The sequence below is a fragment of the Mus musculus genome, chromosome 17 (genome assembly GCF_000001635.26).
Source record: "Mus musculus strain C57BL/6J chromosome 17, GRCm38.p6 C57BL/6J".
Classification (NCBI taxonomy): Eukaryota; Metazoa; Chordata; class Mammalia; order Rodentia; family Muridae; genus Mus; species Mus musculus.
In genome coordinates this window covers 25,844,677-25,861,982 of record NC_000083.6, presented here as the reverse complement: position 1 = coordinate 25,861,982, position 17,306 = coordinate 25,844,677, and the positions used below count along the sequence as shown (strand labels likewise).

At 54.7% G+C, this 17,306-nt stretch overlaps 1 protein-coding gene across 1 annotated transcript; it reads left to right on the top strand.

The window, feature by feature from the left end:
* Nucleotides 1-467: 467 nt before the first annotated feature.
* Wdr90 (WD repeat domain 90) lies at nt 468-17,249 on the top strand. The gene is made up of 41 exons (NM_001163766.1): nt 468-798; nt 900-1,076; nt 1,166-1,328; nt 1,441-1,611; nt 1,850-1,964; nt 2,058-2,125; nt 2,491-2,594; nt 2,665-2,883; nt 3,179-3,247; nt 4,548-4,658; nt 4,739-4,884; nt 4,964-5,021; nt 6,106-6,224; nt 6,314-6,475; nt 6,552-6,682; nt 6,749-6,865; nt 7,218-7,453; nt 7,806-7,945; nt 8,131-8,261; nt 9,027-9,157; nt 9,424-9,585; nt 9,699-9,827; nt 10,036-10,151; nt 10,225-10,265; nt 10,456-10,587; nt 11,045-11,236; nt 11,468-11,565; nt 12,013-12,115; nt 12,299-12,420; nt 12,570-12,729; nt 12,820-13,010; nt 13,287-13,455; nt 13,545-13,656; nt 14,012-14,183; nt 15,337-15,459; nt 15,569-15,743; nt 15,854-15,984; nt 16,069-16,212; nt 16,285-16,404; nt 16,524-16,608; nt 16,758-17,249. Exons 1-41 carry the CDS (start codon nt 523-525, stop codon nt 16,913-16,915), a joined length of 5,679 nt encoding a protein of 1,892 aa, NP_001157238.1. The 5' UTR covers nt 468-522; the 3' UTR covers nt 16,916-17,249.
* Nucleotides 17,250-17,306: the final 57 nt, after the last annotated feature.

Below are 17,306 nucleotides of genomic sequence, written 5' to 3'. Positions count from 1 at the left end.
GTGGTTATCTGAAAGCTGCACCCCAGTGGGCACAGGGACCTTACTCTCCTGAAGCAGGGAGACCCAGAGTACCCTGGATGCTGATCAGATACCTCCACACAGTTAGAAAGCAGAGATGAGGCCCAGCCTGGGTGGACCGTGGATGTGGACAGGTCTCAGCATGACCTTTCTGGCTCACATACAGAAAAAAAGGTTCAGCTCTCAAAACAAAACCGGAGGCCTCTGAGAGAGTCAGCGACCACGGCTACTTAGCACAGTTCCCTGCACAGTGCTGAGGCCCCGGCTGGGCGAGGCCGCAAAGCCCCAAGCAGGAGGCAACAGCGGTGGAAGTGGGCAGGGCGAGCCCACGCAAGACCTAGGGGCCTGCTAGGTGCCCAGGACCACGCAGCAGCGGGATATTTGTGCGTTGCTGCAGCGGCGACGGAAGTGACGCGCGTTGCCAGGAGGCTGTTGCTAGGCGCCGTGCTATGTGTTTTGCGTAAGACAGCGTCAGCTGAGGCGGGAAGCGCGAGCTGTAGCGCCATGGCCGGAGGTAGCGGCGCGCGCGAGACGCGCTGTCGTCAGGGCTCGCGTCCCGGGAGTCCCGGGTCCGAGGTCCCCGCCGCGTCAGTGACTGGACCTCGTGCAGAAGCCCGTCCCGCGGGCGGAGGTGGAGGGTCGCGGCGCGCTGCCCCAGATCGGTGCTCAGGCGGCGTCCCTTCTGCAGCCTGGCAGCACCCTTTCCTCAATGTATTCAGACATTTCAGGGTGGATGAGTGGAAACGGTCCAGCAAAGAGGGAGATGTGGCTGTGGTGACGGTACTGGCCGCGGGGTCCTTCCTGCTCCTGAGAAATCTCCCAGTGGGCACTGTGACTGTCCTCCAGTTTTGCGCCTGTTTGCAGCACCTCTCTCTTTCTAGGACAAGGTCCTGAAGAGCGCTGTGTATCGCATCCGTGGGTCTGTATCTGCCAGCAACTACATCCAGCTCCCCAGAACTAGCACCCAGTCTCTGGGGCTGACTGGGCGGTACCTGTATGTGCTTTTCCGGCCTGTGCCTACCAAGCACTTTGTCATCCACCTGGACGTGTCCACCGAGGTGCCCAGCTTGGAAGGAGGGCTGGGTGTCTATTGCTGCTTTCCCACCGTGCCATAATCTCCTTCTAATGGCCTCGCTCTGCCTCATAGGACGGCCAGGTCATCCGTGTGTCTTTCTCCAACCTCTTTAAGGAGTTCAAGTCCTCCACAACGTGGCTTCAGTTCCCCTTTGTCTTCGAGACTAAGACACCCAGGAGAGGTGGTGACATTTGGTCCAAGAGGGACGGCTTGAATGAAGGCCTAAAACGGGATGGTACAGGCCCAACTGGGCATGTGCTTCTGTGTGGCCCTGAGGATAGCTAGGGGATGGGGCTGAGAGGGGTTGCAACAAAATGGTAGGTGCTGACCTCGCACGTGTCCTGCAGACCTGGCAGGTGTAGCTCTTCCTCGTGCCCGCTGGACCTGCCTACAGCTGGACCTGCGTGACATCCTGATGTTCTACCTGGGCAGGCACTATAGTCATCTCAAGAGCATCAGGCTGTGTGCCAGCCTGCTAGTCAGAAACCTCTACACCAGTGATCTGTGCTTTGACCCTGGTGAGGCCCACACTTCATGCCCCATCCCAGTCAGAAGGCTAGAACCCTCCCGCTAGCTGGCAGATAAGAACCACTTACCAATTTCAGAGGAGAGCCATGCACCAGGGCTCCCAGCTCCAGGAAGAGCATTGGGGTGGGTTGGTTGGTGGAGTGGCAGATACTTGGTAATGCATGTTGCCTGGGGTGGGAAGGGATAGGACAAATGTCCCTTGATCTAGAACAGTCCTGCTCATTGTAGCTGTCACTGTCACTGAGGCCCGGCGTGCAAAGTTGTCTGTTAACCCTATGCCTCGAGAAATGGCTTTCCCGGTGCCAAAAGGGGAGAGCTGGCATGACAATTACATCCACGTTCGGTGAGGAGCTCTGGACCTCAGGTGGTGAGGGGTCAGGTGGCCTTTAGTCCCCAGATATTGATTTTGCTTCTACCTGTGTTTGCCCCCCACAAGGTTTCCAAGTGACTGTTCCAAGGTGCCTGATGAGCAGGATGAGAAGAGCTGTTCCCCCCCAGAAGCAGGTGGGCTGTGGTTCGACAGGGTGCACAGGGCTTGGTGGGAACAGTTTTGGGGCATCCTGAATGAGGATCAGTAGCATGGAGACTACACATGGTATGTGCCTGGGGCAGCCTGGAAATAGGCCCAGAGAAGGGCGGAGCTGGTGGCCCTCTGAGGTCCTAGAATCGTAAGGTCCATGCAAGTGGCATCTGGTCTCCAAGCTTTCGTGTTGGAGAGACTCTGCCAGAGTTTAGGATAGAATGGTGGCAGCGTTTATGGAATAGCATCTGTAGAATGGTGAGGGGAACCTCCTGTTCCTCCCTGCACCTTGGCTGACATCCTCATGGGTCCTCTTGCTGCTCCTCCCTGGCTCTTTGCTCCATTGTAGTCTTCCTAGGTCGTATGTCACGGCACCTGCCTCATCCAGGGGTCTTGGGCAAACCTTTGCTGAGCAGTAAGTCCCCTGTGGCCCAGGCATGTAGCTCTGCATTGGTGAGTGCGCTTGGGAAAGGGCTGGGGACCGGTGCCCCTAAGGGTGCTGATGGCACATGTTCCATTACAGCCATGCCAGGTCCTTTCAGCATCTAGTCGCCTTCCAGAGGTCAGCCGGACCTACAGGTATCGAGAAGTCTCCAGTGTAAGTGCCTCCAGCATCCAGAGCCAACGTCCTTCAGTTCGCGATGAGGTTCCCGATGCACACACGGTGTCCGGCGAGAGACACGTTCTTGCTGACAGATCATCTGGCGTGCCCATGGCCCTTGAGGACATTGGTTCCTGTAGGGTGAGTGCCCATCTGAAGGCATTGGGCATTAGTGAGATAACAGGCTGGCTAACCTGAGCCTCCTGAGATGCATCCAGAGTGGATGGGCCTCTAGAGATGGGTTTGTTCCTGTTGCCAATTCTGTCAAAGGACAGGACCTGGGGTTTCTAAAGACTTTACCACTGCAGCCAGAAGACTGCTTCTAGCAGGAGTTCTTTGTACCTCCCCACCTTTTATTTGAGAGGCAGCACAAGTGGGGCATTCGCAGGGGATAGAGTGACTTCCCCCAGTCTCATTTTGCATTTTCCTATTTCAGCTTTTCCTCCCAGACCCAGTCCTGAGGCTCAAGGGCGTCATCGGTTTTGGGGGTCACAGCACCCAATGGGTGAGGTTCCCAGGCCAGTTTTGATTGGGTGGGACGAGTGAGTTTTAGGGAAGGAAAGATTCCTAGTTCTGTCTCGGGCACTTTCTTTCCTCAAGAAACCCTGCCCTGCCCACCTCTTATTCCTGAGGGCTAATGTGAGTCTTTAGGTCATGGGTGCCCTCTGTTCACTTGGTAAGGTCTGCTGGGCTAAAGGGCTCCCAAAGACCCAAGAGCTCTGAGATACGGATGTGTGTGTGTGTGTGTAAAATTTTTTAAGATTATTTTATGGGGCTGGAGAGGTGGCTCACTGGTTAAGAGCACTGACTGCTCTTCCAGAGGTCCTGAGTTCAAATCCAGCAACCACATGGTGGCTCACAACTATCTGTAATGAGATCTGATGCCCTCTTCTGGGGTGTCTGAAGACAGCTACAGTATACTTACATATAATAAATACATCTTTAAAAAAAAATTTATGTAGCCAGGTGGTGGCAGCACTTTGATCCCAACATTTGGAGGCAGAGGCAGGCAGATAACTGTTTGAGGCCAACCTGGTCTACAGAGTTCCAGGACAGCCAAAGCTACACACTGAACCCGAGGCCCTTTGTAAAAGGAACCAAGTTCTTTATACTGCTGAGCCATCTCTCCAGTCCCATAAAGATTTGTTTATTTTATATGTATATGTATCCTTACTGCCTGTGTGCAGAAGCCCACAGAGATCAGAAAGGGCATCAGATGCTTCGAACAGGAGTCACAGGCAGCTGTGAGCCACCGTGTGGGAGCTTGGGGCAGAACGTGAGTCTTCGCCAAGAGTACTAAGCTGCCTTTTCTGCCGCCATTTTTCCAGCCCTGGTGATGTCTTTAGACCTTCTATGAGTGTGGGTCTCTCTGATCCAGACCAGATGTGTTGGAATTGGGTGTGATGTGGGAAGTCTGCTCTAGCATATGCTATGCAGTGGGCCTCTAGGAAAGACCTCAGTTAGAAAGGAGTGGTGTTTCTCTTCTTTCTGGGTACTCTCTAGGCCCTTCTGGGCGTGGTCTTTGAGTCTTTGATCTTTTGCTACCAAGATCACCAGTCTTTTATGGTGAAGAGGCTTTAGTTGATTTCTGCACATATGCCTCTGTGTGTGTGTGTGTGTGTGTGTGTGTGTGTGTGTGTGTGTGTGTGTGTGTGTGTGATGTGTGTGTGTGATGTGTCTTTGGGTGGCCAAATGCCTGTGTGTGCTGTGTGCATACATGTGTGTGTCAGACTCCCCTTCTAAGCAACCAAGAGGGACCTGGCTGGGTTTCTGTGGTGACTTTGGTCCTGGCCCTCCTATGCTAGGCCCTGTGGACCAAAGATGGTGTGGCTGTTGTTTACCCCTGCCATGCAGTCATAATTGTCCTGCAGATTGACACTGGACAGCAGAGGTTTTTCCTTGGCCATACCGACAAGGTACATGCCTGCTGGGCCTGGAGAGGGAGAGGTGAACCTGCAGGCCATATTACATTCCCTTGCTTATTCTACATCTCCAGGTCTCTGCCCTGGCGCTCAATGGCAGTGATACGCTGCTAGCCTCAGCTCAGGTGCAGCCTCCCAGCATGGTGCGTCTCTGGGACTTCCAGACTGGGAGTTGCCTGTCTCTCTTCAGAAGCCCACTGCACACCATCTGCTCCCTCAGGTGCAGTAGCCTTGGATCAGGGCAGCAGGGGCAGTGGGAGATGCCTCATCAGATGCTGACCTCATCTTTCACACCACAGCTTCTCTGGCAGCGGGGCACTCCTCTGCGGTGTGGGCAAGGACAGACACGGGAGGACGGTAATGTGCCAATAAGCCTGGTACCTGTTGCTTGGGTGGTGCGCTCCAGCCAGCCTTTGCTTGCTTTTTTGTTTGTTTATTTGTTTGCTGTTTGATTATTTGGTTTTGTTGGTTTTTTTTGTTTTTTTTTTTTGTTTTTTTTTTTTTTTTTTTTTTTTTTGAGACAGGGTTTCTCTATGTAACCCTGGCTATCCTGGAACTCACTCTGAAGTCCAGGCTGGCCTTGAACTCAGATCTGCCTGCCTCTGCTTCCTGAGTGCTGGGACTAAAAGTGTGTGCCATCACTCCCTGGCCCAGCTTTTGTTTTCTAAAAATCTTGTCTTTGTTTATTTCTGCTTATTAAAATAGTATGTCTATCTTGTTTTAAAATGGGGGCTGGAGAGATGACTGCGTGGTTAAGAGCACTGTCTGTTCTTCCAGAGGTCCTGAGTTCAATTCCCAGCAACCACAAGGTGGCTCATAGCCATCTGTAATGGGATCTGATGCCCTCTTCTGGTGTGTCTGATGGCTGCAGTGTACTCATATACATAAAATAAATAAATCTGGGGGGGGGGGAGAGAAAATGAATATCAAGATGACCTAGATGTGATGGCACATTCCTTTGTTTTGATTGGCTTTGCTTTGTTTTTTCCCCCCAGGAAACAGGGCCATTCGCTAGGCCAGTCTGGTCTACATATCAAGCTCCGGGCCAGCCAGGGCTACATACACTAAATCTGTATTTAAATGTTCAGGGTTGTCAGAGTTGTAAGCATTCAGCTGCCCTGAACTGACCCATTGTTTCAGTGTGAGCTACATTCGTTTTTCCCAGAATGCTGGGAATCCAATTTAGGGCCTTATGTTAGCCAGTTGCCCTGCCACTGAGCTATGCCCCAGTCTCAGTCAGGTTTTGCTTATCTTTATAGACAGCTACAGCTGCACTCTGCAGACCTGATGCTCAGGGGCTGGTTGGTCTCTGTGTCAGGGAAAAGTCCCTCCCTACCTGTTGAGGGGCTGAGGGCTCAGCTAGTCCTTACAGGGCAGGGCTAGGCAGAGCTCCTGCGGGGCTTGGTGTCTGCCGTGAGAGTTCACTCTATGTTGGTTGCAGGTGGTGGTGGCCTGGAGTACAGAGCAGGCGGGCCTCGGCGGTGAGGTCGTGGTTCTTGCAAAAGTGCACACTGACTTCGATATTCGGGCCTTCCAGGTGGCCTTTTTTGATGAAACCAGGTGACGTGGCCAGGCTCTGTGGTGCCAGGACAGGGTTTGGGCCTCCAGCTCCTCTCTGCTCCACGTTGCTTACTCTTCCATACCTACAGGATGGCATCATGTGGTCGGGGCAGCGTGAGGCTCTGGCGGCTGCGGGGTGGTGTTCTTCGGTCCTGCGCTGTGGACCTGGGGGAGTACTGTTCACTGGAGCTCACTGACCTTGCCTTTGCACAGGCGTTGGATGGCCACTGTGCCCCCTCGGCCGGCACACTGTGAGTCCCCACCTTTGCTCTTACCCAGCCCTCCCTTTACCCTGAGTGCCTACCTCATTCCACCCTCCCTCTGTAGCTTTGTGTGCAGCCATAGTGGTCACATCCTGGAGATTGACCACCAGCGCATGTCGGTGCAGCACGTCCGCCGCTTGCTGCCTGCACGGTCCCCTGGTGCTCCCCTCGCCGAGAAGCAGAACTTTAGCGTGGGTAGGTGGGGACCCATTCCTCGGGGAAGTGACATGACATTGAGGTACTGATGGCTACCTTTTCCAGGGTCCGGCATCGCTATCAGTAGCCTCAGTGTCTCTACTGCCACATGTGCTGTGGGCTCTGAGGATGGCTACTTGCGACTCTGGCCCCTGGACTTTTCCTCCGTGCTCCTAGAGGCCGGTGAGATTGCAGACATCTGTCTACCCTAGCGTGGGTGTGGGGAGAGCTGGCCCAGGGAAGGTTGGGATCCTCTGGCTCTGGTTTTGGGAGTACTCGTCTCGGGCTGGACAGTGAGCTATGGGGTGAGGGAGCTGCCCTGAACCTGGCTGCCTCGCAGTACCAGTGCTGCTCTCAGCAGGCCACTTCCACCGGGGCTTTGGGAGCAGTGGCTGGTGGGCATGATACTCTCAGAGCTTTGGAGACCTTGGCAGCAGAGGAGCAAGGGGTCTGTGTCTTGGGTACTTCAGTACCCACATAGTGTGGTGTGAGCTTTCCTGGAGCCCCAGCGGCTGTCGACCTACCCTTCCCACAGAACACGACGGCCCTGTCAGTTCGGTCTCCTTCAGTCCCGATGGCCTGCGTGTGCTGTCCACCACCACTTCAGGCCACCTGGGCTTCCTGGATGTCCCCTCCCGGGAGTATACTGTGTTGGCACGCTCCCACATGGCCCCAGTGTTGGCGCTTTCTACAGAACCGAACCGGGGACAGATGGCCACTGTGTCCCTTGACCACACTGTCCGTATCTGGGACCTGGCTACCCTACAGCAGGTAGGGAGTGGCAAAAGGCAGGCAGGGGATAAATCCAGACACCACACCCAGAGGCTGAGGGCAGGGATCCACAGGGAATTGGGTCCTTCCGGCCCAGTCTCTGGAACTTAGTGTTAAAAATCACATGGGGCACAATTGTCCCTTGAGGGTTCCCCCGCCCCCCCCAGACAGGGTTTCTCTGTGTAGTCCTGGCTGTCCTGGAACTCACTCTGTAGACCAGGCTGGCCTTGAACTCAGAAATCTGACTGCCTCTGCCTCCCAAGTGCTGGGATTAAAGGTGTGTGCCACCACGCCCAGCCCCTTGAGTTTTCTCGGCCCCTCCCCACCCTTCATGGTGGTCTCTTTCCTCCAGCTGTATGACTTCTCGTCCTCCGAGGACACCCCTTGTGCTGTTGCTTTCCATCCCACAATGCCAAACTTCTTCTGTGGCTTCAGCAGTGGGGCCGTGCGTTCCTTCAGCTTGGAGAGCTCTGGAGTCCTGGTAGAACACACGTGAGTGTCCAGGGGCGGGGACGGGTGAGGGGCAGGGCTACACGGGCACCACCAGTGAATATGGAAGCTCAGGAGCTCTGTGGGATCCCATGTGGGGAGGATCCTTTGCAGGAAAGCCAGTGCCACCATAAACCACATCTTGGCTCCCAGGACCAAGGTCAGCGAGTGTCCCATGTGTGCTGCAGGCGTCACCGAGGGGCCATCACCAGCCTGGTCATCACCCTTGACGGCAGATTCCTGTTCAGCTCCTGCTCTCAGGGCTCCCTAGTCCAGTACAGCTGTGCTGACTCTCAGTGCTGCGTCCTACGTGTGGCAGGTCAGGCTCCTAGCCACTCACGGTGGTTCCAAGCACTGGGGAGCTCTGATTGGTTAGCTTTCTATGCTCTGATAAAGCAAGCTGGGGAAGAGTTTATTTCATCTTTCAGTTTCCAGTCCATCCAGGGAAGTCAGGGCAGGAACTTGAAGGTAGGAACTGAAGCAGAGGCCATGGAGGGGCACCGTTTACTGACTTGATCCCCATGGCTGGCTCTGCCTGCTTCCCTTACACAACCCAGGACCACCGGCCCAGAAGTGTCACTGCCAAATGGGCGGGACCCCCTACATCAGTCATTCATTAATCAAGAAAATGCTCCCACAATTTTGCTCACATGGCCAATCTGATAGAGGTATTTTTTTCTAGGTGTCTCTGACTTGTGTCACATTTACAAAAAAAAAAAAAAAATCTAATCAGGGCACGGCCATTACCTCCATGCTCAGGGTCTGTGTTGTGTCATGTGCCTCCTACCAAGGAGGGGTCTCTGAGCCCTCCTTACAAGCCAAGGGTCAATAAGGGTCTGTGCCTCTTCTGCTTCAGAAGGTGGGCAGCCTGGGCACTGCACTGGGAAAGCACTTGTGAGAGACCCATTCAGATGGCGTCTGGGCCTCCAGTGTTTCTCCTTGACTTAGCCTGCCAAGTGGTCGTGTGAGACAGCCTGAGAGACCTGAAGTATGAGCTCTGTGCAAACTATAGAGGGCCAGTGTATGCTGCAGGGGGGATGGGGTTAAGAGTCACCCACTGACCCCCTGCCCTGTGCTGCTACAGCCAACATGGTCTGTCAGGATGGTCGCCCCAACCCCAATATTCTGGCAGTCAGTGGAGACAGCTGCCGGCTGGCCTTTGTGGGCCCCTCCAAGTGCATGGTGACAATTGTGGAGTCGGCCTCTTTGGATGAGGTGAGTGTGGGACCCCCTAGGCCAAGGCTCTGCCTGCCTAGGTATAAAGTGTACAGGAATAGGCACGAGGCTACAGTTGCTCAGGGGCAGTCCAGGGCCTATCCCCGATAATGAAGGTCTTGGCCTCGCCATGCTTTCCAGAAGCTCAGCTTCCTAAGTGGGGTTTATTTCTGGGCACCCAGGTGGGGGCTCCTGAAGCCACTTCCCTAGCCCTGGGTGGTGCCCACTAAGCCTGGATTGGAGGCTAGTGGTCACTTGCCCCCTAGCTACTCCGTGTTGATGTCAGCACCCTCAACCTGGCCAGCAACCACCTGGACTGGGCTGTGGCTATCTGCTTCAGCCCCGGGAACTCAGGCCATCTGCTGGTGTCCACATCCTCTAACAAGGTTGTGGTACTGGATGCTGTGTCAGGACACACCCTCCGGGAGGTGAGTCAGGGCACTACAGGCAGTGGGCTGCCGACCCTTCCCTGTTCCTGCAGCCTTGCCCCAGTGCCAGCTGCTCTACCACAAAGGGGCATCTTGAGAATGCTTTATTCTAGTTATCTAGTGTCCGCTCCAGAGCCTGCTGCTCCCTGGCTCTCAGTGAGGATGCTCATTTGCTGCTGGCAGCCACTGACCGGACCATTACAGTATGGGATTATCCAACACAGGCGAACCCCAGCTGCCAGGTATGTGTTGTGTGCTGTGGCTCTCCAGGGGTGGCTGAGGAGACCATGGAGGAGCAAGTGAGGGAAGGCAGGGATTGGAAGGATGGAAGGTGATGTGTAGAACTCGCTGCTTACTGAGGCCAAATGCTACAAGGGGATACCTAGAGACTGGGAGCACAGAATCCTGGGCATGCTCTGGGTCCCTATATGTGGTGCTTACTGCCCCTAGGTATACATTGGCCACTCAGAGCCTGTGCACGCTGTAGCCTTCACACCTGATCAGCTGCAGGTCATCAGTGTGGGGGATGCTATCTTCCTCTGGGACATCCTGGCTACCCCTGAGAGGCAAGTGTCTACCCTTCATCATGTCTGCATGGGCCTTTGCTGGCTGGCCCCTGACACCTTCTCTTGTTCTCAGAGATGGAGGTGATCATGAAGCACCCCCAGGGCATGAGGCCGGTGAGTGATTCAGGCTTAGCTGGGAGAGGAGGGCATGACCGTGTTAGTTGGTGTGGAGCTGACACTGGGTTGGTTGGTGGTCATGTTGGGCAAGTGACACCGTCTCCTCTCCTGTGCCTGCCTGATGAGACCTCCTCCCTGAGAGACATATCTGGCACGCCCAGCCCTGACATGGTCTTTCTATCTCTAGGCTCTAGTTCGGGGCAGCTGGATGACCTGGCATCCGGGGCCAGTGGACTCCCTCGGCAGCAAGTGCCCATACCGTTTCAGGCATTACCGCCTCCACTGAGTAGCCATGACAGGCTCCTTGACGGCAGTACTGGTGAGGGTGGGGTCCTCGGCAGGTCTGGGTGTACGTGGTCACATGGTGTGCTGGTTCTTAGTGCTGTCGGGCCAGGTAGCTGTTGTTCCCTTTCTTCCTTTTTTCTTTCAAGACCGACTCTCACTCTGTCTGTGCCCTCCTCTGTGGGAGCCACAGCCCGTTGCTGCCCACAGCATGTACCTGGCAACTGGGGTTTGGCTGTGTTGGATAATTGTACACTGTAATGGTCCGGTCAGTGAGCTCCAGGGAGCAGCAGGAGTATCTGGAGCAGATACTAGATATGTGTATACATTTGTCTCACTTTCAAGACAGCTCTGGCTGACCTGAAACTCACCATACAAACCAGGCTGGCCTCAAACTCCAGAGATCTACTTGTCTCTGCTTCCTGAATGCTGGGATTAAAGGTGTGCACTACCAAATCTGACTTTGCTCTTTCTCTTGCTGGTCCTAACCGTAGGCACCTTCTCCACGTCTGATGAGGAAGGACTCTGTGAGGAGAACCATGTTTCTGAGGCGCTCCTCCAAGGCCAGGCCCCGACCCCACATGTGCTCGTGGACAGGGAAGCCAGTGGTGCTGGGGATGCCCCTCGGGAGACTGCAGGGAGCTCCTGGACACCAGCTGAGCGTCCCAGTCCCCACAGCCACATGAGTAAGCCTGGCCTCAGACAGAGACCAAGACCTCTGTCAGGCCACTTTGGGGGCTTGTAGTAATCTTTCCTGAAAGATGACTTGAGGTCACCTCCAGGACTCTGGGGGTTCTGATATACCTGTGGTGGGTGGTACACAGCTCTTAGCCTAGCAGGGTTATGGGCGCTTTGTGTCTGGGGAGGAATCTCTGGTGGTAGTAGACAGTTGAGTGTCCCATGGTCTCTTCTGTCAGGTGAATGGAGCCTGCGGAGCGGGAAGGCTGGGCTCCCAACCCGCCCAGATTCCTACAAGCACTTCACACCTCGATATAAGACCTCACCACGGGTTAAGGTTAGCAGCACACCATGCTAGGGTCTAAACATCGTCTTCTCTCATCATGGACCCTCTCAGTCTTCCCCTGGGGAGCTTCCACTCCATCCTGCTCACACACAGCCTCCATCTGATAGTGTAGATTCTCAGCTTTCTGGTTCTGTTGATACCACACACCACCTCTGTCTCTCACTGGCGCTGCTGCCCTTCTCTGCCCCTCAGTACTCCAGGAGCATCAAGTTCCTAGTTCCTGGCTCCCATGGATCCCACCTCCCGATTTATACCCCAGGTCCCTTACCTGACCACTCTGTATATCTCTTAGCGCTGACCTGTGTAGTCTGGGGACAGCTATGCTGGTCACCAGCTGACTTGTGTAGTCTGGGGACAGCTATGCTGGTCACCAGCTGACTTGTGTAGTCTGGGGACAGCTATGCTGGTCACCAGCTTTCTGGGTCTGCTTCCTTGCAGAGTGTCTACTTCCCTCCCATTGGCAGGGAGCGGCTGCGACTGAAGGCCATTGTGGGCTACAATGGGAATGGGCGGGCCAACATGGTCTGGAGGCCCGACACAGGTAGGACTGCAGTGTCCAGTCTCATCCTCTAGGGTAGGTCCTCCACAGTGAACAAACACTGGATGTCAGTTGAAGCTTCTAGAGTGTAGGGCACTGGCACATGCCCTTATTATGCCAAAGCCCCGTGAGGTCTTACTGCCGGCAGTGGCGGTGCTGGGATCTTGTCATTTCCCTTGCCTACAGGCTTCTTTGCCTACACTTGTGGTCGCCTGGTGGTAGTGGAGGACCTGCATTCTGGCACCCAGAGGCACTGGCTTGGCCATTCTCAGGAGATCTCTACTCTGGCACTCAACCAGGATGGCCAGGTGCATCCCTTGTCCACGTCCAGGGGCACAGTGTACAGTAGAGGGTGGCTGTGGTTCTAGTTTAGCATGCAGGATATGTCCCTGAGTACCTGCCATTCAGCAAGGGCAGGCATGGGAGCTGTCTCTACTGACCACCTTCCGGCCTGCAGATCTTGGCCTCTGCCTCCTGCTGCGGCAACACAGCTGCCCGTTGCCAGATCCGAATTTGGGATGTTCCCAAGGGCCTTTGTCGGCACCTCCTTTCCCATCATGACACAGCTGTGCAAGCTCTGGCTTTCTCACCAGATGATGAGTTCCTTGTAACGCTGGGTAGGTAGGCTTGGGTAAGCAGAGAGAGGGTAGATTTCTAGGAGCCCTGGTGGCTGGACTATGCCTGACATTCCTGTTATATGTCCCTAGGGGACTATGCTGACAGGAACCTTGCCCTGTGGAGCATGGCCACCTATGAACTCCTGTCATCCACTCGCCTCCTGGAGCCTGTGCATGGTGTGGCCTTTAACCCATGGGATGCCAATGAGCTCATCTGTGTGGGCACAAATGCCATCACCTTCTGGCTCCTGCAGCATCATGGGGCAGACACCTGCTTCCAGGTACCAGGCTGCTGACTGAGGTGTTATTTTATTTTAGCATTGGTGTCTCACTTGCATGTGCCTCTGTATGAGGGTGCTGAATCCCCTTGAACAGTTACACAGTTGTGAGCTGCCACGTGGATGCTGGGAAATGATCTTGGGTCGTCTGGAAAAGCAGCCAGTGCTCTTAACCTCTGAGCCATCTCTCCAGCCCCGAGGCGTTCCATGGGCAACTTGGGAGAATGGGAAACGGTTGTCTGAGGACCTCACTGACCCACAGCCACACTTGTCTGTCAGGTACACCGGGAACCAATCCCCGAGGAACTGGGGGCGTCCGAGTTGACCTCACTCTGCTATGGGGCCAGCCCTCTGCTCTACTGCGGCTCCAGCTCTGGCCAGGTCTGTGTCTGGGACACTGGCACTGGCCACTGCTTCCTGGCCTGGGAGGCTGACGATGGGGAGATCGGTGAGTGTTCTACAGTCTCTGTCACCCTCCAGCTGAGCTGGCTGTCACAGTGTGGGAAATGGGTATTTTATACCCACTTTGTCTCCTAGGGGTGCTGCTGTGTTCAGGCTCTAGACTGATCAGTGGGAGCAACACAAAAAGGCTGCGCCTTTGGGCTGTGGGGGTTGTGCCAGAGCTAAGGCGCAAAGGCTCCAGTGCCAGGTGAGCTGCCGTAGGCCTCTGGCCTGCATCATCCCCCTGGGGTTTGGCTATAAAGTCTCAAGTCCTTGACAGATCCTGCAAGCCAGCACTGGTATAGCACAGCTCTTAGTCTCGGGCTACCCTACATATCTGTCTTAGTTGGGCTCCTCTTTATGGGTGCACTCAGGCATAGATAGCACGGGCCTTGCACACTGCAGACCGAGGATAAAGAAGCTTAAAATCTCTGACCTGTCGGGTCGGTTCCTTTACCCACGGGAGCACAGGACCAGACTGATAGCTGCCAGTTTCCCTGTCACCTGGCAGACTCCGCTGGCTTGTGTCTCCAGCCTCAAGACTCCTTTCCCTGTTCTCTTAGATCCAGTTCTGTTTTCATGGAGCGTGAGCTGACCCTGGATGGGGCTGTTGTGAGTGCCAGTTTTGACAGTGGCATGGACATGGGTGTAGTGGGTACCACAGCTGGCACCATCTGGTACATCAGCTGGACAGAGGGCACTAGCACCCGCCTCATCAGTGGCCACAGGACCAAGGTGAGCTCTCTGGGCTGTGAAGGAAGACAGGATTGCCAGCCCAGGTAGGGTAGGCTAGGGCAGCAAGCCCATTTACTGCCTCGATCTCTTCCACCACAGTCATCGTGTCTTCAGCTCATGAGTAACACTCGGAGACTCAAAAGACTGTAGTCTTTTCTTTTTGTAACTTATTAAAGAACCCACATCACCTGCTTAGCCCTTCCCATAGGCTGGCTCTGCTGACATCGTCAGGATCCTAGTGTGGAATCCTGGCGGTCCCGCCAGGTTCTGATTGTATCTGCTCATACGCAGTTGGAACTGGTCTGGGTATTTCAGATGTGGTCAGGTCTAGGCAGGCCTGCCATTTGATAGGACTATCTGGATTTATTCATGCCTGATTGTCATGTGATAGATCTTGCCTATGGCCTTGTATGGGCTTCCTTCATTGTCCATCAGATTTCTAGGTTCATCCAGGCTGTGTCTCAGTTCTTCTGTCTTTCCTATGGCCAGTTTCCTGTTGTTCAAATAGCCAGTATGCCCTCCCGCGCACAGAGGTTTGGGTCTTGAGCCCTTAGCTGTGCTGGCAGCCCTGACTGCTTCCCAGCACTAAGGATGGACAGGCATTCCAGGCCCATAGGCTGTGATATGAACCTCGTGAGCCCAGGATGGCAATGGGACCCAGGACTCCTGAGCAACCCTAGCCTTGGATTTTCTCCAAGAGCTATTATGCATCAGTTTACACGGAACTTTACTGGTTCATGGCATCTGTGCCACCTGCCTCCAAAAATCCTGATTCTCAGTGGTGCCCACGAGGTACACATATTTTCTCCATCAAGACATTCAGCAGTCTGAATAAAGAGCCACAAAGCCACTTGAGCTCTGAGCAGTGGGGATATCCAAGTGGCTCGTGCTTTCTCTTTCAGTCTGTAGCCTGCTGGAGACACCAGGTCACAGTATATACTCTAGGTTCTGTCAGTGTTTCCCGGGGTTTTCCACGCCCTACCTATGACGGGTTCATCCCTAAGTCTAGGAGCAGTATGTACCTCACACGGAGGTGGTTGGGTCAAGTGGGCTTGGGCAGAAGACAGTTGTTCCCGTGTGGGCAGCCTGGCTTGGAGATCTGAGTGGGAAAGGCCCAGATGGGCATCCCCTCAACTGTCCTGGGGTCCCACAGGTAAACGAGGTGGTCTTCAGCCCCGGTGAGTCTCACTGTGCCACCTGTGGTGAGGATGGGAGCGTGAGGGTGTGGTCTTTGGCCAGCATGGAGCTGGTGATCCAGTTTCAGGTGCTGAACCAGGTAGGTTGGGAGATCTGGTGGGGGGGGGGAGGGTGTCGGTCATGTGCTCGGCTCCCTCTGTCCTCTTCCTTCCTGGGGCCATGCTGATTTCTCCTCCATGCAACACTAGAGCTGTCTCTGCCTTGCGTGGACGCCCCCGTCCTGTGAACTCCCAGAGCAGCAGCAGGTGGTGGCCGGCTACAGCGATGGCACACTTCGAGTCTTCAGTATCTCTCGTACAGCAATGGAACTCAAGATGCACCCCCACCGGACCGCTCTGACAGCCATCGCCTTCTCCACCGACGGTGAGCAGACGCGGCCACAGAGTCACGTGCCCACCTCAGCTAGCCTGCACCACACTTCCAGGTTGTGGGTTGGGCTCACATAATGGCATCATAGTCTCCATCTGCCACAGGTCAGACCATCCTATCTGGAGATAAGGACGGACTTGTGGCTATAAGCCACCCCTGCACAGGAATGACCTTCCGTGTGCTCAGTGACCACCGGGGTGCTCCAATTTCTGCTATCCAGAGCACGAGCAAAGAAGTAAGGCAAGCTCAGGTGATGGTGGGGAGGGGTTTGGGGTGCTGTGGGCAGGCAGCAGATTCTCACATCCCTCATTTCTCCCAGTATGGAGACCTAGGGGTAGAGGGTGTAGAACTGTGGCTGGCTGCAAGTGGGGACCAACGTGTCAGCATCTGGGTCTCTGACTGGCTCCGGGACCGCTGTGAACTCCTGGAATGGTTGAGCTTTCCTGCACCTGCTGTCTCAGAGGTAAGAGTTCCACGGTCATGTGGGTGGGGATTGGAGTCTGCACAACCCAGCACAACATACTGCTTTCCACAGGCTCCAGGCCTCCTGCCCCCCTCTCTTGCTGCCTTCTGCCCTTGGGATAAGGCGATACTGGTGTGTGTGGGCCTGGGTGCACATGAGGAGGTCATCTTCTACAGCCTCCGTCAGAAGCAGGTTTGTGCGATCACTGCTCTGTAGGTGGACATCCAGGGCTGTGTCATAGGGTTAGAAGGCCATGGAGCCTGGGCTTTGTCCCTGGCAGGAGACCTCAGTGTCATATTGTTTTCCTACAGGTGATACAGAAGACACCTCTGCCCTTCTTTGCCATGTCTTTGAGCCTGTCCCCAGGATCTCAGCTCATGGTGGTTGGTTTTGCTGGTGAGTGCTGGTCGACACACATAGAGAGGGCAGCTTTGACAGTCCTCAGCCATAGCAGGTTTGGGGGCGTAGATGTCATGGCCCTGCTCCCCTCAGCAAGGTTCCCAGCAAGGTGTCAGTACTCAGAGCACCCTGTCATCTACCCACAGAGTGCATGATGAGGCTCCTAGACTGTGCGTCAGGGACTGCCCAGGACTTGGAAGGCCATGATGACTCGGTCCACCTGTGTAGGTTCACTCCATCTGGCAGACTGCTCTTCACAGCTGCTCACAACGAGATCCTGGTGTGGGAAGTCACCGATCCCTGAGCTATTGCTAGGAACATAGGCAGAAAAGCCAGACTGTGGATTGCTGTATGCCGAGCCAGGATGGCTGGGACAGGCTTCAGAACTGCATTGTTTGGAATTTGGGTGAAATCTGAAAAGATTCAAGGAGGCTGAGGGTGTGGCAGTGACTTAGAATCTGTGAAGTGTGGTTTTGACCCTCAGAACCACTCCCTCCTACACAAAACTTGGCATACTGGGTTGTTTTTCACATGAAGGTTGTTTTATTGTTTTTATTTTGTACAGTTTAAGGAAATAAACACTGGCATTTATTATAGCGATACATTGTTTTATTGTCCCATAAATTGTGTCTTTGCATCACTTCTGGCCTGAGCTCACCCTTTCCTCCCGAGGAGCCCGTTGAGTCTGAGTTGTT

Bases quoted from the DNA above. Each gene is read 5' to 3' on its own strand.
- Wdr90 (NM_001163766.1), top strand. From the start codon at position 523: ATGGCCGGAGGTAGCGGCGCGCGCGAGACGCGCTGTCGTCAGGGCTCG. The intron at 10,152-10,224 runs GCAAGTGTCTAC...TCTTGTTCTCAG, and splicing joins ATCCTGGCTACCCCTGAGAG to AGATGGAGGTGATCATGAAG. The intron at 13,011-13,286 runs GTACCAGGCTGC...CTTGTCTGTCAG, and splicing joins GGGCAGACACCTGCTTCCAG to GTACACCGGGAACCAATCCC.